The 26,487-nt window shown below is 45.2% G+C and overlaps 1 protein-coding gene across 5 annotated transcripts in view; it reads right to left on the bottom strand.

The window, feature by feature from the left end:
- LOC131415034 (uncharacterized) overlaps positions 1–26,229 on the bottom strand; it is a 138,729-nt gene extending 112,500 nt beyond the window's left edge. The window contains exons 1-6 of one of the 5 annotated variants that reach the window (XR_009222310.1): positions 25,388–26,229; positions 10,337–10,456; positions 3,501–3,573; positions 3,072–3,385; positions 1,610–1,712; positions 562–681 (exon numbers count right to left, since the gene is read on the bottom strand). Coding sequence is in view for 1 of the 5 variants with exons in the window: in XM_058556489.1 (XP_058412472.1) it covers positions 25,388–25,812 (425 nt within the window). In the remaining 4 variants the exon portion in view is untranslated. The other 4 variants (XR_009222308.1, XR_009222307.1, XR_009222309.1 and 1 more) reach the window with 4 other exon arrangements.
- Positions 26,230–26,487: the final 258 nt, after the last annotated feature.

Below are 26,487 nucleotides of genomic sequence, written 5' to 3'. Positions count from 1 at the left end.
GACATTCCCCTGCACTGAATTTTTTTTTTTTTTGTGAGGAGATCAGCCTTGTGCTAACATCTGCCAATCCTCCTCTTTTTTTGCTGAGGAAGACTGACCCTGGGCTAACATCCATGCCCATCTTCCTCCACTTTATATGGGACGTTGCCACATCATAGGTCGACAAGCGGTGCGTCGGTGCGCACCCGGGATCCGAACCGGGAAACCCTGAGCTGCCGCAGCGGAGTGCGCGCACTTAACCGCTTGAGCCACAGGGACGGCCCCTGAACTCTTTCTTTATCCACTCAGGAACTGGACCCCCAAGGTGCCACCTCTGATCAACAGAGAAGGGGATGACAGGACATTTTGATTCCCCGTTTACATGAAGCTCCTAAGGTCCTTTCAGCAGGATCCACTAAGAATCCATCAGTTGCCTAGACGCTTCTCATAAGCCACCGGGGGCATATGTCATTGCCAACCAGGCACTCAGGTTAGACTCCTGTGGTTGACTCAAGTGAAGTGACTGCTCTAGGGGTCCAGTGGGGAGTCCCAGAATGCACACACATCTCTCACCTGAAAATGAGCAGCCTGTTTTTCCACCTGGGCCATCGGAATCCTCTGCCACGCACATCCCTGGGGCAGGCAGGGTGCAGCCCCTTGGAGATGTGGTGAAGATAGAAGGAGCAGCAGGGTCCTGGCTTCCTGAGGATAGGTTTAGGCTGAGGGCTAAACCCACCCCAACCACCCAACAACCTGGAAGAAGCTACATCCAGCAGGATGGACATACATGGAAGCCAGAGACCTGTTGATGGCGCCAGCTCGGCAACTCCTCCTGGAACAGGCCAGCCAACACCATTGTGTCCCATGACCAGGGCCTCCCGCCCACAAATGGCACCCCACCTGCCCATGGGCAGAACAGATCCCTCTGCTTGTTAATCTGGATGAGATAGACGGGAATGTTTCAGAGAAAGTTCAAGGGAGAAACTATCAAAACCACAGCCTGCCCAGTGCCCCTCCTCCACACCCCTCCTCTCTTTCCAGACCCCCAGCCTCCACTCTACCTTGATCATCAGGTCTCTGCTCAAGGACTTGTCCTGACTATTGAGTTCCTTAAGATTTTCAGGGCTGTCTCTCAGGGGAGGGGAAAGAACGAGGGATAAATTTAGGAATAATGTGAGGGGTCTGAATGCAAATCCCTTTTCTTTGCAAACCCAAGAGATTCAAAAGGCCTGAAGGAATGTTCTCACTGGGCTCCTCTGAGCGCTAAGGTCTCATGGTACTGGGAGGGGGCTCTCCTGTTGGTCACTGGAGTCTCCACTCCCCAGCTCTACAGAGCAGCTCTGTTTTGACTGCTTTGAGTTTCAACTGGGCATAGAGTTCTGTTGCTATAAACACTTGAAAATCTCCAATTTGGCTCAACTTACTACCTGACACTCAAGGAAACCAAGTTCTGAAGCAGAACTGGTGCACTAAGGACCCCGGGAGGCTTAGAGACCCCCTGCCGAGGCCCAGGCCCTGTCCCCAGCATTTGCTGCCTCCCAGGAGTTCCCAGCTGACTGAGGGGCCAATGGCAGACATACAAGAGATCCCCCATCCACCCTGGTCCTCCTATGGAGAGAGGCCTACCCACCGGGAAACTTCCCCCGTGTGTTCTTCAGGTGGCTTGTGGAGGTTTTCTGCAGAGCAGAGATTACAGTGCAGGGCGAGGAGAAGTTCTTCAGGATCTTGCACTCCTGGGGAAGGGAAGAGAATGAGCTGTGAGGTGGGGCACTGTAGCCCAGCTTGCTCTAGCTTCAGTACCCTTCTATTTAAATCTCCCCTCCTGGATGAGACAGATGCTCAGGGAGTCGCAGAAGGGCACATTTAGGACCCAAAGAGTAACACTCACAGGGAGCAGGATTTTAGCTCAACCCAGGGAAGGAGCCAGGTAGGAAGTGAGCATCCTCTCACTGGGACCTGGAGTTAAAGTCAGCGGGCCCCTGGCAGGAAGGGCCTAGGGACTGTGCAGGGGCTTAGACCACATACTGCAATCCTGGGAGCTGATAAAGGTGGAGAGGCAGTTCCCAAGGCTTCAGAGAGGGGCTCCACTGGGCCTCCCACAGCACACCTGGGCCACCTGGATCCAGCGCTCCACCACCCTCACCCTGTCCTGGGCTGTCATGCTCGGGTCCCCGAGGCAGGGCGTGATGACGAAGCTGGCCACCCTTCTGACTTGGTCGACGGTGGCCTGGATGTTGGGTGTCTGGTGCTCATTGCCCGGCTTGTTCCTCTTGCCCCAGGTGGAGCCCAGGCAAGGAGAGGGCACCACCTTCTGGAAGAGCTCCTGGAGAACAGGGGGAGTGTCACCGAGCCCTGCCACACCCCAGGTCTGTGTCTACAGCCCCCAAAGTCCCACACAGGAGTCACAGTTTAGAGCTGGAGCTCAGAAAGCTCAGGATGTGGCCTGAGCCTTGTGAGAGTCCCTGGCTTTTCTTCTCTGTCCCCCGAGGACACCCAGCACAGGATGACCCAGGACCCAATACTGGCAGGGAAGGGAGAGGGGCATTTGAACCCAGCCTGTCCTGGCTAACTCCAAGCTCCAGATGGTGGCTCAACTTGGCTCATCCCAAGGGGGCATCTTCCAATACCCTGATCCCCCGTCTGGTCCCACTCCACATTCTGATGCAAATCCCCGCGTGGCAACTACACCCACAGGACTTGTCTGTCTCCCTTGTAGTGGAGTACACATCAGGCGTCTAATAAGTCCTGAGGCTGTTGAGCCTCCTGAGCAGACGGTTGGGCCACCAGGGTCCAGGCTGTACACAGTGAGCCCTTCCCTGCACAGATGGGCCAGGGCCCACCCAGCTTTCCATCTCTTTTACCTCATGGAGTTGGCACAGTCACTCTGTGTAGCAGATCCTCTTAATGTCCACCTCCACGGTCTGCAGGTGGACAGCAAAGTCTTGGGTGTTCAGAAAGTTGCCCAGGTCTTATGGTTGGTAAAGGGTGGAGCCTGGATTTGGGCCCAGATCATAGGAGTCTGGATCAGGTCTGGGGCAACGATAGCAGAGGGAAGGCCTGCCCCACACCACCCTGAAAGCCCAGCTGCTTACCGCATCCATCATGGTCAACTGCTCCACCACCAGCTTAGGAAGGAAGGCCGTGAGATTAAGCTTCTCACGCTCCTTAAGAGCCACAGGTGGAGATGGACTTCTCACTAGAAATGATGGTCCAGGTGACTCCAGCTAAGCAGCTCCCACTCCTGCTGGAGCCCATGTTGGCCCTTGCTCCACCTCCAACACTGCTGGTGGAGGGGACACTGGCTCCAGTGCTAGAGGGGGTGGTGTCAACAGAGCTGGAGCCAGCTCTACCTCCACCACTGCCCACTACTCTTCTTCTGCCGCTGGCTGGAGCTCTGCAGCTGACGCTGGAGTGGGATAAAAAGAAAGATTCACCCACATAGCTGACTTTCCATGTGTCCTTCTAAACACAGGAAAGACCCCACTCCCTTCTAGGAATACCCAGCCTGCAGTCCCCCTTACCATCTGGCTCTGCCTCAGTGGCCTCCAGAAGCTCACACCGGACAAGGGTAAGAGGGTCACGGCAGCTCATCTCCTAACCAGGCAAGGTGACATTCATGTACATCCCCTTTAGCTTAAAAAAGGGACAGCCCGAGTCTGGTCTCTCCCTAGTTCTAGTCCAACCCCGTCATCTCAAGCTCCTGAGTGTGGAGACCCTCTGCTCCTGCTCTCATCTCAGAGCAGCACTGGAAAGTGTGGATGGCCTCATGTACCTGCCCCTTGTCTAGTGAGTTGGTGGATTTGAAACCATTGGGCAGCTACTCGACAACCTCTTGAGTGGAGTTCTGCAAAGACTGCCTGGGAACTGGGCCAGAAGGAATCAGGGGCTGCCTGCACACTGCCACTGGGGCCAATCGCCAAGAGAATATCTGTTCCTCAGTTCAGGCACAGAGGGGCATCCCTGCAAAGAACTCTGGTCAGGGAGGGAAGGAGATGAATCCTCTAGTGCTCGGTAACAATATGAGTAGAGGAGCTCACATTCTCATGCTTCCAGGCATGGCCTGAGGTATGAACATGACCTAGGTGTTAGGTTTCCGACACCTAACAACCAGCTCCTGCTCAGGAATGACCCGCCCCTTATGTCCTGCCTTCTTCCCTCCTCACAGACACATGCACACACACACACACACACACACAAAGAGGGGCAAGGGGTGTGGGGCTGATCAGGTGGGATCACAGCTGTGCCCTGGCCTGCACTAGCCTCTCCTGGGCTGCCCCGTGTTACCTTTCACTGCCTCCTGCCAGATGCCCAGAGGCGTCAAGAATTAAGGCTGAGCCAACATCGCCAACTACCAAAAAGATTCTCTTTCTGGGATTTTTTGAGCCCAGATCCTCCAAAAGTTGGGAAACAACAACAAAACATCTTTGCCTGTTGACTGTCTCCAATCAAGTGAGCTGGATGGGGGGCTGTGGGTGCCTGGTTACCAGAGTTCTAAGATCTGTTGAGGTCTATGACCCCACGTCATCTCTTGAACTGTACACAATGAGCCCACATAGCCCTACCCACAGCTCCCTGGAAACCTAACTAGGGACCTAGCTTTGAGGAGACAGAGATGAATGCAGACCTCCTTTTCCTTACTATTTCTTCATCCTGGGATAGTCCCTGTGCCTCTCAGGTCCTCCAAAGTCTCTAACCCTGTACCATGGGAATCAGGCTAGAATCTACTTCCTAGGGACATCACCCGGTGTATATGAGATAATATCTATTACCCCTGTGGGCTGGTGTCACATGTACCTAAGGCACAAACTTAGAGATGGAAGAATAACAAGGAGGGGTGGGATGTAGTACAGAACACCACTCAAAACAGGCCTGGGCTCCAAGAATGTGATATTGGGACAGTCACTTCCAACTTGGCCTCATTTTCAGGTCAACACCATGAGGGGGTTGCAACTAATGGAAATTCAGATATTGCCATCCTGTGGCATAAAACCATTCAATTGTTTCCTGTTTTATGGAGAATGAGACCGAAGTGCCTCATCTTGGCCTATGAGGTGGGCAGCCTCCACAGTGGTACCCAGTAAGCCCCACCCATGTTATACACATCCCCGTGGAACCACAAAGTAGTTAGTAACTGGCTTCTGAACAGAATAAGAGCCAAAGTGATGGGATGTCTTTTCTAAACTTCAACTAAAAAGGTCTCTCACTTTCTCTTACTCCCTCTCTCATGTGCCATCTCTCTCTCACTCTGTCAAATCCCTGGAAGTGAGGAATCAAATACCAGTGTATTGGGGCTGCCCAATGTGGAGGCACATTGAGGAGAGAAGCAAGAGAGTGCCTAGGCCAACAGACAGAAAGGAACTCAGGCTCTCAATCCAAAATGAATCCTGAAGGCTGAGAGTGAACTTGTGGGCCAGTCCTCCCCTAGTCGAGCCTCAGTTGAAGCCACAGCCCCAGTCTGTTAAACTCACTGAGACAGAGGCACCCAGCTAAAACATGCCTGATTGCTGATCCACAAAAATTGTGAGATTGTCAACATTTGTTGTTTTGAAATGCAAGGTTAGGGGCAATGAAGTCAGAGAGGGAAAGGTAACGAACACATCCTACCAGGCCCTGGCCCTACCTTCCACCCTAGCTCCTGTTCTCTTCTCCCAGCCTCCCTCCAGTTGCATTGGCCACCTTTCTAACCTCCTGTGGCCAAACTCACTTCTGCCTGTGAGACTCAGGACCAGTGGTGCCATCTCCCTGACACACTGCTCCCAGACTTGTGCAAGGCTGACTCCCTCTTGTCGTTCTGGTCCCAGAAAATGTCACCCTAGACAGTTCTTTCAGACCCTCCTACCCAGTGACGCTCAGCCCTCCCTCACAGCCCCCTGATGTGTTTCTCTACAGCACTTGCTCTTTTCTTTCTCATGTCTTTGCTTTTGTCCATTTCCCCTCTGGACTGTGATCTCCTGGCAGGCAGGAACCACTTGGTCATTTTCATCCTGCACTTCAGCCCACCAGGGCACCTGGCACAAGGTGAGTGCTCAGGGCACAGCTGCTGAATGAGTACATGGGTAGATCTTGCACCCCGCCCCCTGCTTTTGACCAACTTTCATTGTGGAGATGAACACTAGTAATAGGAGGTACAAGTTGTTTCTGAGGCAGGGGGACAGCCAGAAAGACCTCTGGTTGAATCTTCGCTGCACCAGGAGCTCAAGAAAAGTTCAGTGGACACCAAGTAAATTCCAGGATTACAGCAGAATGACTTGATATATATATATTATGTAATGGTTACCAAAATAAGTTTAGTTAACATCAATCACCAAACAGAAAAAAAAGATTGTTTCCTGATGATGAGACGTTTTAGGATCTACTCTCTTAGCAAGTTTCAAATATACCACACAGCAATGTTAACTTAGTGCTGTATATCAAGTATATCTCAATACAACTGAAAAAAAATAAAAGCAAAAACTCACTGGCCACCACTGACACAAGAGGCTGCCCGCCCCCTCATGGCCAGAACTAGCACTGCTGCCCAGGCAGGAACTCCAAACAGAAAGGAATCTTTCTTTAGGTGTCCTCAAGGCAGAGGCTCTCCAGGGTCCCAAGGGTAAAGCAGCAGGACCTGTCAGCTTCGAGGGAGTGGGAGGAATCTCGGGAGCCTACCGTGCCCCTCTCTTGCTGTTCCCCACCAGGTGTCCTCTTCACTCCTAAGGCATCCTAACTGCAGCCATGACAATGATTGCCCCTACTTCCAGATGAGGACCGCAAGGGTCCAACAAGGATTAGTCTTCTCCCTGGACTCTGGACTTGGTGTCCAGTGCTCTGCCATCTTCTTCCTTATCCTCAGTTCTCATCCACCCAAGCCCCCTAGCCTCCTCAGTTCTAAAGGATCTCCAGGGGCTGGAAATCATTTTCTCAGGGTTTCAGAGCACAGTAGGTCATCAACAGAGAACCTAGTCCAACAGACATGTTGTGAGTGCATGGAACACTTGGAGTCACTCGCTGGATGCACTCCACTTTATACAGGAGGACCCTCACTGAGATCTTCTCTCCTGTTCCCAATGCCTACACAAAGGGAGGATGGGCTCATCACAGTTCTGGGTGCCCACAGAGGTGGACTGCAGGACCCCAGTCCTGTGATCCCCAGGCTGGGCCAGGGATGGATCTGGAACAGGTAGACACCTAGGAACCTTAGGGATTCCTCTTCCCATCTCTGGGCCCCTGTGCACGAATCTAGGAGAACGGATGCTACTGCCCCGTGGGAGAGCTGCCTCCAACCTCTCTCCCTCCTGCCTCTTGTCACTTCCCCGGTGTCAGCTCTTTCTTGACTGCACCTCAGTGTTCTCCATATGAGAAGTCAAGTGTGAGGGAGTGTGCCTGTGCAGGTGTGATGATGAGGAGAGGAAAATGACCCCATATGGAGAGGGGTGGGCAGCAATCCTCTAGGATCTTAACGCCACTCATTGCCAAAGGAAACCTGAGGGAAGCGGTGGAGCCTTAGCCAAGTAAGCTGGAGCTCTCTCTAGTCTTCAGGACTCTGACGACCTCCTGTGGTCTGGGACAGTACCTGCCTCTTTCTAGGCCAGTTTCCCAACTGTACAGTGAGGGGTAAGATGTGCAACAGCACAAGCTTGTGCTCGGCCAGGACAAGTCATCAGGCCCCATAGATACATTAAGTATGTTTTAAGTGTATTGAAGACATTAATATTGCTGTGCAATCATCACCACGATCCATCTTCAGAACACTTCTCATCTTACAAAACTGAAACTCTATACCCATTCATGAATAATCCCCCATTCCCCCTCCTCCCACCCACTGGCAAACACCATTCTACTTTCTGTCTCTCTGAATCTGGTGATTTCAGGAAGCTCTAGAAGGGAAATCACACAAGGTTGTATTTTTGTGACTAGCTTATTTCATTTAGAGTAATATCTTGAAGGTTCATCCATGGTGTGCCGTATATTAGACTTTCCTTCCTTTTTCAAGGATGAATAATATGCCATTGTATGTATATAGCACATTTTGCTCATCCATACATCCCTGGACAGATACCATAGCAAGGCCCACAACCAAGCCCAAAATAAAATGGGGCCCCAGCCAGATTTTTCTCAACAGTACCCTGGAGACTACTTTTTTAAGCCATATCCCATATGATATTTACTAAGGATCTAATCTTGGGCCGAGAGTTGCTTTTCAGAAACTCCATTTCTCTTCCTTAAGCAAGTTTCAACTACTTTGAACCAATGTGACAACAAGACGGCTTGCAAGACTCAAACTGCAACTGCATAAGTGACTGGAGGATGAACTGGGGGACCAAGAACTCCCCTGCCAATCATGTTAAGACACCGTCTTTTGAACGTGGGATGTGTGACAGAACATGAAAATCTGTGCTTGCACAAAATGCCTAGGACTGTTCCCAAACTTACTGTACCCGCTCCTTTGCCCTTTTCAAGCCCTTTTCAACAGCCCATTGGGGAGAAAGATTTAACCTTCGTCTCTTTGCTGGCCAAGCTCGTAATGAAGCTTTTTCCCCTTCTACAAGAGCGGGTATCCTGTTTGGCTAATGGGTGCATTGGGCTGTGAGCCCTTCCTTGATTACAATACTTGGGTGGCTTCTATGTTTTAGCTATTATGAATAATGATGCCATGAACATGGGTGTTGAAATATGTCTTTGAGAACATGCTTTCAACTCCTTGGTGGGGTATACACCCAGAAAAGGAATTGCTGGGTCCTATATAATTATATTTTTAATTTTTTTTAAGAATTGTTATACTGATTTATACAGCAACAATATATTCCCACCACAGTACACAAGGGTTCCAACTTCTCCACATCTTGGCCAACAGTTGTTCTATTCTTTTTCTTCTTTTTTTTTTTTTTTTTGATAGATGCCATCCTAATGAATGTGAAGTGGTCTCTCACTGTGTTTCTGATTTGCATGTCCCTAATGATTACTGATGATGAGCATCTTTTCATATGCTTATTGGTTATTTGCAGATCTTCTTTAAGCAAATGTCTACTTATATACATTGTTCAATTTTGATTTGAGTTGTTTGTTTTTTGTTGTTGAATTTAGGAGTTCTCTATCTATTCTGGATATTGAGCCTTTGTCAAATACATGGTTTGCAAATATGGTCGCCCATCCTATGGGTTGTGCTTTTACTCTGTTGATAATGACTTTTGAGGCACAAAACTTTTTAATATCCATGAAGTCCAGCATATGTATTTTCCTATTTTATTGGCTGCTCTTGGGTGTCAGAACCATGAAATCATTACCAAATCCTATCTTGTCAAGTTTTGCCTTATGTTTCCTTCTAAGGGTATTATAGTATTAGCTCTTACACTTAGGTATTTGATTCACTGGGAATCAAGTTATGTATACAGTGTTAGGTAAATGTCCAAGTTGATTCCTTTGCATGTAGATATCCACTATTTCCAGCACAACTTGTTGAAAAGACTTTTCCCCATTTAATAATCTTGGCACCCTTGTCAAACATCATTTGATCACATGGGTGAGGGTTAATTTCTGGGCTCTCAATTCTTTTTCCATTGCTCAATATGTCTGTCTTTATGCCATGACAATGCTGTTTTGATACTGTAGATTTATAGTAAGTTTTCAATCAGGAAGAATCAGTCCTCCAACTTAGTATCTCCTTTCAAGATTATTTTTGGTATCTGGGCTTATTTGAGATTCCATAAGAATCTTAGGATGGTTTTTTTTCTATTTCAGCACAAAACGCCCTTGGGATTTTGATAAGGACTGCACTGCATTTGTTGATCTCTTAGGATAATGTTGACACCGTCACAATAAGGAGTCTTCCAATCCACGGTGATCGGATGTCTTTCATTTCTAATAGTGCCGGATGGCTGTTCAGGTTGAGGGGGCGGCACTCCTCGAGGTAGTCGTGCAGAAACCCACAGTTCCTCCTCACTGAGACTTCACCATTTCCTTAGAACCCATCGACAGTCAACAGAGGGCAAAATGCATGTAAAATGCACGCAGGAAGTTTTCAAAGATTGGATGTGCATGGAGCACACATTTCTTCCACTCCTCTCCATTAGCAAGAACCATGGACTGAAGCAGCAGTCCCTAACACATGGAGACTGCAGACTCACTCAGCAGACCCCAACAAATGGGGACTGTGGACTAACTAAGGGCCAGGGACTCGGGTTCCTGGCAGAACCATCTGGCAGCTCAAGCTGAACCACTAAGCTTTTGCCTGGCACTGCTGACTAACCAAGTGCTAAGACTGATGCTCTCTTAGAGCATCCTGTCAGTCTAGACTGACCCACTGACCCTGGACTGGAAAGCCACTTAGATCAGGAGCTCAAGGCAAACAGAGTGGATCTCAGATCCAAGAAGAATTTACCCACAGCCCTCAGAAACAGCGAAAAAGATGGAGAACTCAAAGGTTTTGCGGGTACCAATGACTGTTTCTCATCCTCGAAGCCATCAGGCGTCTCCTTTGGATCCCACTGCTGCCACCAAACTGGTACAAAACAAAATAAAATTCAGTAAATTTTAAACATCTTATTGGCTTTATTCAACAGTTCATGAATCAGGCAGCATCCAGTCTAGCAGAGAGAAAGGATCTCCAAGGAGTTCTACAAAATGAAGGATTTTATAGGCAGAAGGGAGCAAGAACAAGGAAGTTACACTAGATAAAAAAGCGGGTTGGTTACTGCAAGGTTACTTTCCTTTAGAGGATGACAGGGCTCTATCAGGAAGATGACCTACCTGCTGCGCATGAGGTGATTCCTGATTGACTGGTTTAAGATTCTATTCCTGGGAGGGCCAAAAGTCTAATTAAGTCTCGACTTGTTTATGTGAGGCATAGCCTAAGAGGCTCCATTTGGGCCTGGTGTCTTGTTTTAAACACATGACTTCTGCTGGTCCCTGCTTTCCCCAGTTACACCCCAGCTGTCCCTTCACTGACCATTGTTGGTCACACACCCACTGCACCTGCCTCCAGTCCTTTCCCTTCAACATCGTAATCTCACACACAGCTCCTCCCGACACTATCATGACGTCTCCCACCACACGTCGCCTATACATTCCACACTGCCATCAAGATGCTTCACAAACACCACCACCATTTATGTCCAATGGGCTGAGAGGCCGGCCCGTGCACTGGGAATCAGGAGTCGCAGGGTCTGTCACTTGGCCTCCAATCACCTATTGTACCCCAGCTGAAGGGCTTACCCTGCGGAGACACTCAGTTGTACCCAACTCAATCGCACAACAACATCTTTGCCCCAGGCTTCCTTCAAAATGCTCCACCCACTTTCTGCCCCAACTGCTCCTTGAGGAGTCATTTTGGGGTAGCCTTCGAGGCCACCATGGTGATTTTGTGCTCAGGCCCAAACAGCTCTTGGCCCACAAACACTTTAACCATACCCCCTGAAATCATATAGCATAGGTAACTAGTGAATGGGTGCAAATTACTGGTTTTACTGCCAAAGGCTGTAATGAATATTTCACACCAGGAACATCCACTTTTGGGTTTTACTGTAGGCTGATATCACAAGGCTCTCACCCAGTGAGGTTCTCTCTTCCCCAGCCCTCTGAGCAGATTTCTCCAAGCTATATTCTGCAATACATCATTGTCTCTATCTCAGCCTGCTTCCCTCAGGTTGCAGGTCCCCTGAGATTCCTGCTCTGACAGGCTACCACCAACCCATAGAGACACTGTCAGTCCTATAGGACTGGGTGTTCAGTTCTACTAGGACTGACTGACTGGACTGGACACAGGTGCGGTGGCCCTACCCACGCAAAATCAGGTAACTGAGGCAACCAAGAAGTATCGAAAACCTTAACCCAACATCGACAACAACTCCATAAGACCCTATCCTAGCCCTTGTGGAACAGTCTCATGAGTCTCTTGCCTAAATGGTTTTAGAGAATGGCCTGGCCCTAGACTGTCTATACCAACCAACGAAGGAGGGGTTTTTGCCTTTCTTAGAACCACTTGCTGAATGTACATCAACACACAAGTTCAAACCTACCTCCACCAGATGGCCCAAGAGGTTAAAATATTGCGTAATGTTACTTAAATCTTTTAAAAGATACCCAAGGCCCCCGAGATCACTGACCTATTTTCGTGGTTGGTCTTTCCAAGTTGGGGACAATGGAAACAGACTGGATTTTAGACTGTTGCTTGTACAATTATAGGATCTGTTACTATAGCCATCATCGGATATTTACTCTCTTGGCTACAATGTGCCCTATCCCTAATAACTCTATTAATTACCCTTATTAACTATCCCAACCAACTTTAAATTAACTAAATTAAAATTAATCAATACCCTGATTAATTTAAAAAATTCAAAATTTTTATGGAGAAGCTACTTAACACAGAATACACTGTTGTAAGCATTTGAAGTATACAGTTCAGTGCCATTTAGTACAATGATTATGTCGTGTGGTTATCACCACTAACTAATTCCAGAACATTTTCAACACCCCCGAACAAACCCATACAATGAGTATTTTCTCCTAACCCAAGCCCATGAAAACAACTCATTTGTTTTCTCCCCCTATTGATTTGCCTATTCTGGACAGTTCATTCAAATGGCATCATGCTATCTGTGGCTTTTGTGGACGACTTCAGTGAGCACACATGTTTCAAGGTTCATCCATGGCCGAGCATGTAGCAGTAGCTTATCCCTTTGTATGGCTCCATAATGTCCTATATTATGAATAGGGCACATTTGGTTTATGCAGTCATAACTGGATAGAAATTTGGGTTTGTTCCACTTTTGGACCACTGTGAATAATGTTGCTTTGAATATCATGGAAAAGTTTTTCTTTGAACATATGTTTCCAATGGTCTTTTGGACATACCAACCTTGTGACTCTCCTGGTCCATGGTAATTCTAGGTTTAAGATTATTAAAAATGGCAAACTGTTTTCTGCAGTGGATGCATCAAATTACTTTCCCACCAGTAACGTATGTGGGTTTCCCATTCTCCATATCTTTACTAACACTTGATACTTTCCATTATGTGGAGTATAGCCTTCATTTTGAGTGTGAAATAGTATCACACTATGCTTTGAATTTGCATTTTCCTAATGATTTATGATACTGAGCATCTATCTAGTGCTTATTGGCCATCTGTGTTCCACCTGGAGACATGTCCATTGCAGCTAGTTACCCATTTTCATTGGGTAACCAATGAAAATGGTTTCATTTCAAATTTCTTTGAATGAAGTTTCATTTCAAACTTCTTTGTTTTTTATAATTGAGTTCTAAGAGATCTACCCCAGGTAGATTCCATGGCTCCAGGCTCCCCGGGGGCTACTAGGAACTCAGGCCCATGACTCACCACACCACCTGCCAGTTCCAGCAGCCATAGACAGCTCTCATGGAACCAGGCTTCCGACAGGCTTCTACAGAACCAAGCCCCCAGCCCACCCAGGTGCTTGCTGACTCAGGCGGCCCCAGGCAGCTCCCATGGCACCAGGCACCGGCAGGTTCCCATGAACCCAGTCTTCCATCTTGACCCAGCGCCTGCTAGCTCCTGCAATCTCAGGTAGCTCCTGTGGCCCCAGGCTTCCAGGAATCCAGACTTCTGGCCTACCACAGCACAAACTGTCTCATGGCACAGGCTTCTGGCAGGCTCCCGTGAGCCAAGACTCTCAGATCATCCCAGCTCTGGCCAACTCTCATGGCCCTGGATGACTCCTGTGGTCACAGGCTCTCAATGAGGACCTGCCAAACCAGGGTCCAGTGGGGCTACTCATGAACTCAGGGTCCCAGATTTGCCCAGGGCCAGACACAATACCATGGACCCAAGCTTTCCACTCATCCCAGTACCAGGCTGCTCAAGGACTCCAGCAGCAAGCCTGCCCCTGGACACCACCAGATGGCCTACCCAGGACCCCTAGATGGGCTGAATGTGAAAGCTTTGGTTTACTAAAGCCAGTCTGTAATAAGTGGAAGAAATGCCTACTTCCCCAAATTTGCAGACACCAATGGAAGGTCACAAGGATCATGAATAATCAAAGATCCACGACACCACCAAAGAAAAAGAATAAAACTCCAATGACCGACCAAGAAATGGAGATATAGGAACTATGTGACAAAGACTTCAGAACAATGCTCTTTGAGAAATTCATAAAACTCTAAGGAAACACAGATAGACTACTAAATGAAATAAGGAAATAGTGCATGAACAAGTGAGAAGTTCAACATAGAAACAGAAATCATTAAGGAAAAACAAACAGAAATCCTAGAGTTGAAGAACACAATGACTGAACTGAAGAATTCAATAGAGACCTTCTAAATCAGATTCAACCATGTACAAGAAATAATTAGTGCACTAGAAGATGTGTCATCTGAAATCATCGAGTCAAAGGAGCAAAAAGAAAAAAAGGAACAGATAGGATTGGGGAAAGGCAGTGTGAATTATGGGATACCATGAAAAGAAATAGATAAGCATTATTAAAGTACCAGAGGAGAAGACAGGGAGAAAGAAAAAGAAAGTTGACTTAAAAAAGTAGCAGCTGACACTTTCCCAAATCTGGGGAGAGATGTAGACATCCAAGGTCCTGAAGCTGATCAGTCACCCTAAAATTTCAAAGTAAAACATTCTTCTCCAAGACATTGTAACAAAACTATCTAAACTCAAAAAAAGGATCAAACAACATGATCAAGTTCAACATGATGCAAATCAATGAATGTGATACACTGCATTGATAGAATGAAAGATAAAAACCCTAAAATAATCTCTCAATGCAGAAAAAGCAGTTTGACAAATTCAATGCCCCTTCCTGATAAAAACTCTCAAGAAAGGGTTACAGAAGGAACATACCTGAACATAATAAAAGGTTTACATGACAAACCCACAGCTAACATCATATTGAACAGTGAAAGGTTGAAAGCTTTCTTGCTAAGACAAAGAACAAGACAAGGGAGCCCAGTCTCAATACCACTCTTCAACATACTGCTGCAAGTCTTAACCAGAGACATTTGGCCAGAGAGAGAAATATAAAGCATCTAAATTGGAAATGAAGAAACAAAGTGGTCTCTGTTTGCAGATATGATTTTATGTAGAGAAATACTTAAAGACTCCTCCCCAAACTGTTAGGACTAATAAACAAATTCACTCAAGCTGCAGGAGACAAAATCAACATATAGAAATCTCTTGCCTTTCTCTACACTAACAATGAACTATTTAAAAATGATATAAAGGGCCGGCCCCGTGGCTTAGCGGTTAAGTGTGCGAGCTCCGCTGCTGGCGGCAGGGGTTCGGATCCCGGGCACGCACTGACGCACCGCTTCTCCGGCCATGCTGAGGCCGAGTCCCACATACAGCAACTAGAAGGACGTGGAGCTATGACATACAACTATCTACTGGGGCTTTGGGGCAAAAAATAAATAAATAAAAATTATAAAAAAAAATGATATAAAGAAAAAAATCCTATTTACAATGCCATCAAAAACAGTAAAATACTCATGAATAAATTTAACCAAGAAGGTGAAAGATCTAGAAACTAACAACTATAAGACACAGATGAAAGAAATCAAAGACACAAAGAAATGAAAAGATATCTTATGCTCATGGATCAGAAGAATTAGTATTGTTAAAATGTTCATGCTACTCAATGCCATCTCAAGATTCAATGCAATTCCTATTAAAATTCCCATGGCATTTTTCAGAGAAATAGAACAAATAATCCTAATATTCATGTGGATCCACAAAAGACCTCCAATAACCAAAGGAACCCCGAGAAAGAAAAAGCTGAAGGCATCACAATTTCTGATTTCAAACTTTATTACAAATCTATAGTAATAAAAATAGTATGATACAGGTATAAAATGAGACACCTAGACCAATAGAACAGAATCAAGGACCCAGAAATAAAACCACACACATACAGTTTGCTAACAGTTGACAAGTCAGCTAAGAAGACTCCATGGGGAATGGATAGTTTCTACAACAAATGCTGTTGGGAAAACTGAATAACCACATGCAGAAAACTGAAATTGGACCCCTATTTTACACCACTCTAAAAATGATCCCAAATTGAATTAAAGACAAATGTAAGACACCAAATATAAAACAACTAGAAGAAAATATAGAGAAAAAAGCCCCATGAAACTGGTCTTGACAACGAGTTTTTTGGATATAATATCAAAAGTGCAAGCAACAAATGCAAAACTTAACAAGTGGGATGACATCAATCTAAAAAGCTTCTGCATAGCAAATGAAACAATCGGCAAACTAAAGGGGTTAATATCCACAGTATATAAGAAACTCTTACAACTCAACAGCAAAGAAACCAACAAAACAATATGAAAATGGTCAAAGGACCTGAATAGATACTTTTCCAAAGAAGACATAAAAATGGTCAACAGGTACATGAAAAGATGCTCGTAATCACTCATCATCAGTGAAATGAAATCAAAACTACAATGAGATATCACCTCACACCTGCTAGAATGGTTATTCTCAAAGAGACAACAGAAAACAAGTATTGGCGAAGCTGTATAGAAGAGAGAACCCTGTGCACTGATGGTATGAATGTAAATTGCTACAGTCACTATGGAAAAAATATGGAATTTTTCCAAAAAAATAAAAATAGAAATATATATAAATGAGCAATTCCACTTCTGCTTGTATATCCAAAGGAAATGAAGTCACTATTCTGAAGAGATATCTGCATCCCCATGTTCATTTCAACATTATTCGCAGAGAACATGGACACAATCCAGGTGTCCATCAATGGATAAATAGATAAAGAAAATGTGAGATCTATGTATACATGTAATATATAATGGGATATTATTCAGCCATGCAGGAGAATGAAATCCTGCATTTTGAGATACCATGGATGGACCTTGAGGCATTGCGCTAAGTGATATAAGTCAGATGGAGAAAGACAAATACTATATATTCTCACTCATACGTGAAATCGAAAAAAACCCAACTCAAAGGAATAGAGACAAGAATGGGTTTCCCAGGGTCCCGGGGTTAGGGTAAATGGGGAGATGTGAGTCAAAGTGCACAAATTTCTACCTGTAAAATGAACAAGTTTTGGGGATCTAATGTACAGCATGGTGACCATAATTAACAATACTATATTCTTATAGACTTGAAAGTTGTTAAGAGAGTAGATCTTGAAAGTGATCACTAGAAAAACCAAGTTAATTATGTGAGGGAATGGAGGTGTTAACTCACGGTATTGTGGTAATCCTTTCACAAATCACCATCTTGAACACCTAAAACTTACATATGTTATATGTCACTAATATTTAAAGAAATTTAAAAAAAAAATCTCTCAACAAAGTAAAACCCAGGACCAGATGACTGCACTGGTGAATTCTACCAAACATTTAAAGAAGTATTAAAAACAAGACTTCTTACACTCTGTCAAATATTGAAAAAGAGGGAACACTTCCAAGCTCACTTTACGAGGCCAGCATTACCCTGATACCAACACTAGACAAGGACACTAAAAGAAAATAAAATTACAGACCATTATCCCTGATGAACATAGATGCAAAAATCCTCAACAAAATACTAGCAAATTAAAAATGAATTCGATAGCATATTAAAAGAATTATACACTACCACCAAGTGAAATTTATTCCTGGTATACAAGGGGAGTTCAATATACAAAAATCGATCAATGTAATAAGCCACATCCAGAAAATGAAGGGGAAAAAAATGACCAACTCAATTGATGCAGAAAAACCATTTGACAAAATTCAATGCCCTTTCATGATAAAACACTCACCAAACTAGGAATAGAAGGAAAGTGCCTCAACATAACATAAACCATATATGAAAAACACACAGCAAACATATTACTGAATGATGGAAGACTGAAAGCTTTTCCTCTAAGATCAGGAACAAGGCAAGGATGCCCACTTTCACCACTTCTATTCAACACAGTATTGAAAGTTCAAGCCAGAACCATGAGGCAATAAAAATAAATAAATAAATAAAAGGCATCTAAATTGGAAAGAAATAAGTAAAATGGTCTCTGTTTGAAGATGATATCATGTCGTATGTAGAAAATCCAAAAGACTCCACAAAAAAGCCATTTGATCTAACAAATGAATTCAGAAAAGTAGCAGGATACAAAGTCAACACACAAAAATCGGCAGCATTTCCATACACGAACCATGAGCTCTCTGGAAAGGAAATTACAAAAACAATTCATTTATAATAGTATCAGAAAGAATAACATGCTTAGGAATTAACTTAACCAAGGAGGTGAAAGACTTACACCATAAAAACTACAAAACATTTCAGAAAGAAATTAAAGAAGACATTCATAAATGGACACACATCCCATGTTCATGGATTGGAAAGCTTACTATTGTTAAAGTGTCAGTATTACCCAAAGCAGTCTACAGATTCAATGTATTCCCTATCCAAATCCTAATGATATTTTTTGCAGAAATAGAAAAACCCGTCCTAAAATTCACATGGAATCTCAAGGGACTCAGAATAGCCAACAACAATCTTGCAAAAGAAGAACAAAACTGGAGGACTCACACTTCCTGATTTCAAAACTTACTACAAAGCTACAGTAATCAATAGTATGGTATTGTCATAAAGACAAACATAGAGACCAATAGCATAGAATAGCGAGCCCAGAAACAAACCCTCACATATATGGTCAAGTGATTTTTGACAAGTGTGCCAAGACCATGGAATGGAGAAAGGTTTCTTTTCAACAAATGGTGCTGGGAAAACTGGATATCCCCTTGCAAAATCTTGAAGCTGGACCCCATCCAACACTAGATACAAAAATTAACTCAAAATGGATCAAGGACATAAATGTAAGACCTCAAACAAGAAAATTCTTAGAAGAAAACATGAGATTAAATCTTCATGACACCAGACTTGGCAATGATTTCTTGGATATGACACCAAAGGCACAGGTAACAAAAGAAAAACAATGGAAAAATTGGACTCCATGAAAATTTTATAAGTTGGTACATCAAAAGGCACCCACAGAGTGGGAGAAATTATTCGCAAATCATATTTCTGACAAGAGACTGGTATCCAGACTATACAGAGAAGTCCTAAATTAAACAACTAAAAAACAAGCCAATTAAAAAATGGGCATGGATTTGAAGACTCCTTTGCGAAAGAAGACTTAGAAATGGCATATAAGCACATGAAAAGATGCGCAACACCACTAATCATTAGGGAAATGCACATCAAAACCACAAAACCACCTCACACCCACTAAGTTGAGTGCTATCGAAAAGACAAAACAGCAAGTGTTGGCCAAGATGCGGTGAAATGGGAACCCTTGTACACTGTTGATAGGAACGTAAAATGGTGCAGCTGCTATGGAAAACAGTGTAGATGTTCCTCCAAAAAATTGAACATAGAATTATCATGTGATCCAGCAATTCCACTTCTGCATATACACCCAAAAGATTTGAAAGCAGAGCCTTGAAGAGATATTTGTACACCCATGTTCATAGCAGTATTATTTACAATAGCTAAAACGTGGAAGCAACCCAAGTGTTTATTGACACATGAGTGGATACACAAAATGTAGTATATCCATACAATGGAATATTATTCAGTCTTAAAAAGGAAGCAAATTCTCCAATACGCTATACATGGATTAACCTTGGAGACATTATGCTAACTGAAATAAGCCAGTCACAAAAAGACAAATACTGTATGAACTGAGAGTAGTCAAATCATAGAGAGAGTAAGCAGAATGGTGGCTGCCAAGGGCTGGGGAAGGGGAGAAGGGAGAGTTATTGTTTAATAGGTATAGAGTTTCAGATTTACAAGAGTTATGGGGATGAATAGTGGTGATGACTGTACAACTGTGGAAATGTATTTAATGCCATTGAAGTATACACTTAAAAATGGTTAAGATGAAACACTTTTTGTTATGTATATTTTGACTCAATATACAAAAAGGAAAAAAAAAGAAATGAGCTATCAAGTCACAAAAAGACATAGTGGACACTTAAATACATACTGCTAAGTGAAAGAAGCCAACCGGAAAAGGCTATATACACTGTTCCATAGTTTTCATATATTCCAATTACACGACATTCCAGAAAAGGCAAAACTATAGAAACAGTATAAAGATCAGTGTTGCCAGGAGTTGGGGGGCAAGGGACGAAGAGGTAAAGCACAGGGATTTTAGGGCAATCCAACTCTTCCATAGGATACTGTCGTGGTGGATACATGAGATTATGCATTTGTCAAAATCCAAGTACATGACAGCAAGACAATGAACCTTAACGTAAACTACGGACTTGGTTATGAACGCTGTATGAGCCTCAGCTCCTCACTTGTAAGGAATGGACTGCACTAACACAGGTGGTCACGCAAGATGTTAACCGTAGGGGAAACTGTGGGGGAGGAGGGAGAAATGCTCTGCACTCTCTGCTGAATTTCTCTGTCCATCTAAAACTTTCCTAAAAAACAATCTATTAATTAAAAAATAATCAATGGAAGGTAGGGAGTGCGTAGAAATATGGACGAAACAGGAATATCAGTATATTAATAAATGTTGAAGCTGAGTAATAGAGACATGGGGGGCTATCACACTTTTCTATTTAATTTGTGTATGTTCAAGGTTTTCCACAATAAAACATTTTTAAAGCTCCAGATTAAATCTAGATTATATGTACAAGGAATCAAAGAATGTGAAGAAAACAGATATTTTTGAAGCAAGTACACTGAGGGAACATGCAATCACACTGGATAGAGAGTGAACGTCCTGGTTCTACCAGGAAGGTTCAGAGATCAGTGAGCAAGGCAGGTGACAGCACAGTCAGGGAAGTGACAGATAATGATCACAGAAAAATGTTTGCCCTCACTAATCACAGAAATGCCAACCATGGGCCCTGACAGAACTGCCCCAGGATTTACAATGTCATGACACCCAGAATTAGAGCGGGCTCAGGGACAGAGCACCACGTCCTGTGAGAATGCCAATCAGCATCGGCTTTCTGGAGGGCAAATCTCTCGAACCCTGGAACCTGCAGGCCACTCACCCGGCTACTCCATTGTGTGGAATCTGTCCAAAAACAAAGGGATTGGGTACAGATGATGGACTGAATAAACACATGTAGAGCCCCTTTGACATAGAATCCCTTAAAAATGACCCAAAGATTCCTTCATTGATCAACAAATTCATAATAGCCTTGGGAACAATCAAGAGAGCCGACATTTTGATGAAAACATCAAAGAGAGTCAACAGTTGGTGATCGGAGATCCCAGTGGGGAGCTCCATGTGAGCCATGAAGACCAAGCCACGGTGTCCTCTCTCCCTCTCCCTCATCCCCCTGCCGTTCACCTAACACCTTCTGCATCGCCCCTCCACTCCCAACCACTGCCCACCTCACGCTCCAGCAATACAGGAGCAGAGGCACAGGGCGCCCTTTCCACGAACACATCTGTCCTCTTGCTCTCTGCCCGTCGCCAGGCAGCGGAGCTCTCTTGACATTAGTACAGCCATGTTTGGCCGCTCCATTGACCTACAGCCACCAGCACAAAAAGAAATATAAAAGCTGCTTTCTGCATGGTGGGAACTGGCCCTTCTCCCATGGAGATAGTTGCAATGTGTAAAAAATTCAAGGCCCTTCGGGTGCTGCAGCCTGGGGCACACTGGCCATCTGAGCTAGGCTGGGAGGATAAGCAGGGTAAACAATGCACGTACACAACTACTGGGCTGGGACGATAGCCAGAGGGTGGGGCTCAGTGCATGTACGCCACTGATAACCATTTGTGCAGGGGAACATTGAATGCTTTCTCTGTAAACTCTGTAACTGCTTATATAAACTGCTGGAGACTGAGACCCGGTGAGAGTTCCACCTGTGGAAGGGACGCCTTGTCCAGGACGTGTGATTCCCGCCCAGCAGTGTCAATTGACAGGACTCTCCCAGCAGTGGGGCATGGATGTTGTGAGTAATTGATTTATTGTGAAGTAATTGATCTGATGTGTTCTCTTTTCAGTCAACCTGGTGTTTCTCTTTCTGGTTGACTTGTGTCATTTCACTTCAGTCGATCTGGTGTTTCCTTATCCGATAGATCTGATGTTTTTCCCTCTTATTATATGACCTATTCAAATGTGCTGCTATCTCAGCCGATGTGGATGTTTTCCCTTTCCAGTCGAGCTGGTGTTTTTTCCCTCTTATTATTTGACCTATTCAGATCTGTTTGCGGACTATCACCTTTACCATCCTCTCTATAATAAAATATACCTTCAGTCCATTTGTTTGGAGTGGAAAGTTTCTTTTACGTCTCCAATCGAATCCCCAAACCTCTCATAACAGGAGCCCAGCCCGGCACCTCCTCAGGGCCCAGCAGACTCCTCCTCCCCATCTGGTCCTACCTGCAGCACAGACACCTGCTAGCTAATCTCCGCCTTACAAACAAAACTCTCCCTTGGACCCATGCTCCCTTTTGGTTATTGTCCACTTTCCCAACTCCCCTTCATGGCTAAACCTCTTAAATAAAGTGCCTCATACCTACTGCCCTCCCATGGACCCCCTTCACTCAATCTAGACCCAGCTTCATTCCCACCCTCTCAAGGAGACTGAGGTCACCAGTGATCCCCTGTGGCCAAGTCCAGCCATCTTCTCTCCATTCTGATCAGAGCTGTATCCCACCCAGCTGAGCACCCCTCCTTTCTGCAATACCCTTTCCCCTCATGGTTCCTGCAACTTCATGCTCCACCATTTCAGGCCCCTTTCCTGGACCCTCTTCAGCTGCACCTCTGCAAACTGCCTGCTCCTAGGCTGGGCCCTGGTCCCTTCTACAGCTACAGTGTCTCCAGGAAACCTCATTCAATTCCACGGTTTTAAATATCTCTGACCTCATCCCAACTCTGCTGACACACTGATGCAACTTTAAGAGGTTAGGTGCTAGCTCCCCAGCATCAGCACCTAAGACTATCTCAGACTCGATTCGTCTCAAAATTTCACTGTCATATGAGTTCCAAAATAGCATCAAATCTTTCCAAAGGAGGAAAAATTTTGATACAATAAACAGTTGTGAAGAAAGTAACCAATAAAAGGTATACTTACATCCAATCATGGTTGCTTGATGGGGAAAATAAGAACACAGAACTAAGATCAGATATTCTCAAGCTGGGGACCAGAAGGTGATGAGTTGGGAGTGTAGAACACAGGAACTGATCAACTCTAAGCATTTACAGAAAGAGAGGCAGAAATGGTTGTTCCTAAAAGCTGAAAGACACCCACTAAAAGAAGAGAAAAATCATGAGAAAACCTAACAAATTAAAAATTAAATTAAATGGTAGACTCACATTCCAATTTATCAATAATCACAATTGTAAATGGATCAAATTGCTCTATAAAAACATGAAGGCTCTCAAGTTGAGTTAAAATATTGTTAAAAAATAAAAGGATATAATATGGTTGAAAATAAGGAGATAAAGAAATAAGACTTTAAATGGGACAAACAGGGGTTTTCTGTGTTGATAACTGTCAGGGACACTTATGCACCTAACAATATGGTCTTGAAACATAAAGCAAAACTGGACAAACAAGAAGACACAGGCACCCCAAGGGAGGTGACTTCCCTTTCCACAGGGAAACCTACCTTACCTCTCTTAAAAAGCCACAGGTCAAGTGATACAGTAAGTTAGGAAACAGATCTGCTGACAAACACAAAAAAGCTAAATCTAGCCTCAGCCCCAGGGACAACGTAAGCATCTAGTGGAGAGCAAACATTCTCCTCAAACCACAATGAAACAGTCGCCACAATGAAATCTCTAAAGAGTCCAAAAAGCAGAAATCTATAAGTGACCATATTACTGGAACTTAAAGCAATAAAAGTAAAAAAATAATCACAAAATATTGGCTCCCCTCCCCCAACCTATCCACTTGAAAATCTGTCCACACCCTTCTAAATCTCTCAGGTTAAAGAGGGAATCCAGACAGACAGGAGAGACTCTTTAGAAATGAACAGCAATGAGAGCAGCATGAGGCAAATCCATGGCGTGGGGACAAGGGGACAGAAGAAGGGACACAGCCTCCACTGCAGGTATCAGGGAATATCAACTCTACACGAAGAAGCTGAGCACTTCCCTCCAAAGCCAGAACAACACCACAATAAAACCAATGACAGCAGAATGAAGGGAGAATTCACCAGGCAGGAATAACAACATAGACCTGAACAATGGAGTCAAGGGCTGGCTGTCTGGAAAGACCTGTAACAGTGAGAAACCTTGGGCAGTCTGACCAAGAAGAACAGACAAAGGCACCAAGAGGAACAGACAAAGGCACCAAATTGTACCATCAGGTACGAGAAACTACAGAAACAGCTTTAACGTGATAGGAGAACATAGTGGATAACTCTGACCAGGACATCAGTGGTACTCAACTGGAGCTGTCCTTCCCCTAGGATGCATCTGGAAACACGCGGGATGGGTTTTGTTTCTTGTTTTGGGTTGTTCTACTGGTTGTTGCCCCTGGGGTCCCGGAGATCCTGAACATCCTGTCACATAGACCCGTTTCCCTCTTGAAGTGTTACTGACATCTGGGAAGACAAGCACTGATCCAGATTAAATGAACAATGTGGTAGGAAAATGTTTTCCATGGATGTATAACAGGCAAAAGTTGGTACCCTCAATATGTAAGGAATATCGAGAAACCAATGTTTACAACTACTAAACTGTAAGAGAGCAGGAAAATCAGAAACATAGCCAAGAAACACACCAAAAATATATCGAACCTATTAGCACAGGTGGAGAAATATATAGGTAAAGCACAGGAAACAGTGGAGGAGATTGCACACCAAATTTTACTTCCGACAAGGAATAAAAGTTGGGAGGTAGGTGAGAAATAGGAGTTTTTACCACTTCTTAGCTTATGTATTTCTCTAATGTTTTAATTTTTACAAAAGAGAATGTATTCTACTCAAAAAGATGTTTCAAATTTTAAAGAAATTATTAAAATGTTCAAAATGACTTCAGTTCAAGGATATTCATTAAAACATGTATGGAAAACACCTCGCCATGACTTTAAGAGTCTCCTATAACTTTTCCAATAGTTTACTATGTCGATTTTATTTCACATTTAGATTCAAATTCATTGGAATTTACATTTGTGTGAGGGATGCAACAGAAGCTGATTTTCTCCTGTTCAAGTGGAAAACCAACGATCCAGGTACCATTCATTGGGTAGGTCTGGCTTTCCCAGCTGACCTGCAATGCCTCCTTTCCCACCTGGTTAACTCTGACAACTACCGCTGCCTCTCGAGGGCCGTAGAGCAAACGGGGTGAGCTCTGCAACCTGGGCTCCCTGTCTGTGAGGGGCGGCTACCAGCAGAGCCTTCTCCCAAGACAGCAGCAGGCATGCTGCACACAGAAGTGCTCAGAGGCCTTCTGCTGTGGAGCAGGAAACTCCTCATGAGGAGCAGGCAGTGGGGGAGCCCCGAGCCCCAGGGCTGACCTCGGCTGGGGGCAGCAGGCTGCTAAGGCAGGGAGCCCCCTCCCTTCAGCTCGTCCAGCTCCTCCTGCAGAGTGCGCACCTGGCTGTCGGCAGCTGCCCCTCTTCAGCTCGCTGTCCTTCTCCACCTGCTCCCGCAGGCGGCACCTGTGCTCCTGTTCCCCGGGGAGCAGAAGCAGTAGGAGTGCAGCGAGTCGAGGAGTTCTTGGGCCCCAGTGCTGACAGGATGACCCCGCTGAGGGACCGGGGGCCGGTGTCGCTGTGTTCACCCTGCACATCTTCCACGGCTGGCTCCAGGGTGACATCTGTTGGAGGGTGTGGGGCTCTGGGAGGGTTTCTGAGGCATCATTGTGAATGATGAACTTGGGGGCTCTGGGCCAAGCTCTCATCAGGCCCAAGGCTGGTCCCACTGTAGGTGGGCTCCACATCTCTCTTCAGCCTCTTTCGGTCAACAGCCTCTCGAGGGACAGATGGCATCTCTTGAGTGTGTGCTGAGGAGAAACTGTAAGAAGGAAGCCAGCCAATAAATCTGCACGCCTCAGATCCTGAGGGATAAAGTCACCCACGGAAATGCCACTCTTATCCAGCAGGCCTTGGCTAGGAAGAGGGGGTCTCATCGGCAGCATCTACAGCAGACCTGTTTGCATCTCCCTGGCTGCCTCACACTGTGGAGGCCACACTGTCTCCTGGAGTTCCTTCCAGAGACTCTGTGCCCGCTCCTGACTGGTGGCTTCCTGGGTGGCACTGAGTGCAGGTTCACCCTGCAGAGGGGCTCGCATCAACTTGTGGGACCTTGGCTGGGCCCTCAGGTTTTCCCTCGAGGATGAGGATGAACCTGAAGCTCCTTTCCCGTCTGCTTTACTCGCATGTTCCTCTTGTCCCCGGTGGCTACCTTGGTGTCATTTCTCCTGGGGCAGCCACGGCCTTCAGCCCCTCCTTCTCAATCAGGTGGAAGATGGAGGGCAAGGCCATGGGCTTGAGCACATAGTACTGACTCTCCAGCCTGTCCCAGAGTTTTTTTTGGTGAAATGGTCACTACAGACGAAAGAGTACTTAGTAGGGTCCAGTCATCCCTGTTAACAGCTTTTAGCAACTGGACAAGA

This window comes from Diceros bicornis, chromosome 15 (assembly GCF_020826845.1).
Source record: "Diceros bicornis minor isolate mBicDic1 chromosome 15, mDicBic1.mat.cur, whole genome shotgun sequence".
Classification (NCBI taxonomy): Eukaryota; Metazoa; Chordata; class Mammalia; order Perissodactyla; family Rhinocerotidae; genus Diceros; species Diceros bicornis.
Note: the sequence above shows the minus strand (reverse complement) of the source record. Positions and strands in the feature narration are given on the sequence as shown.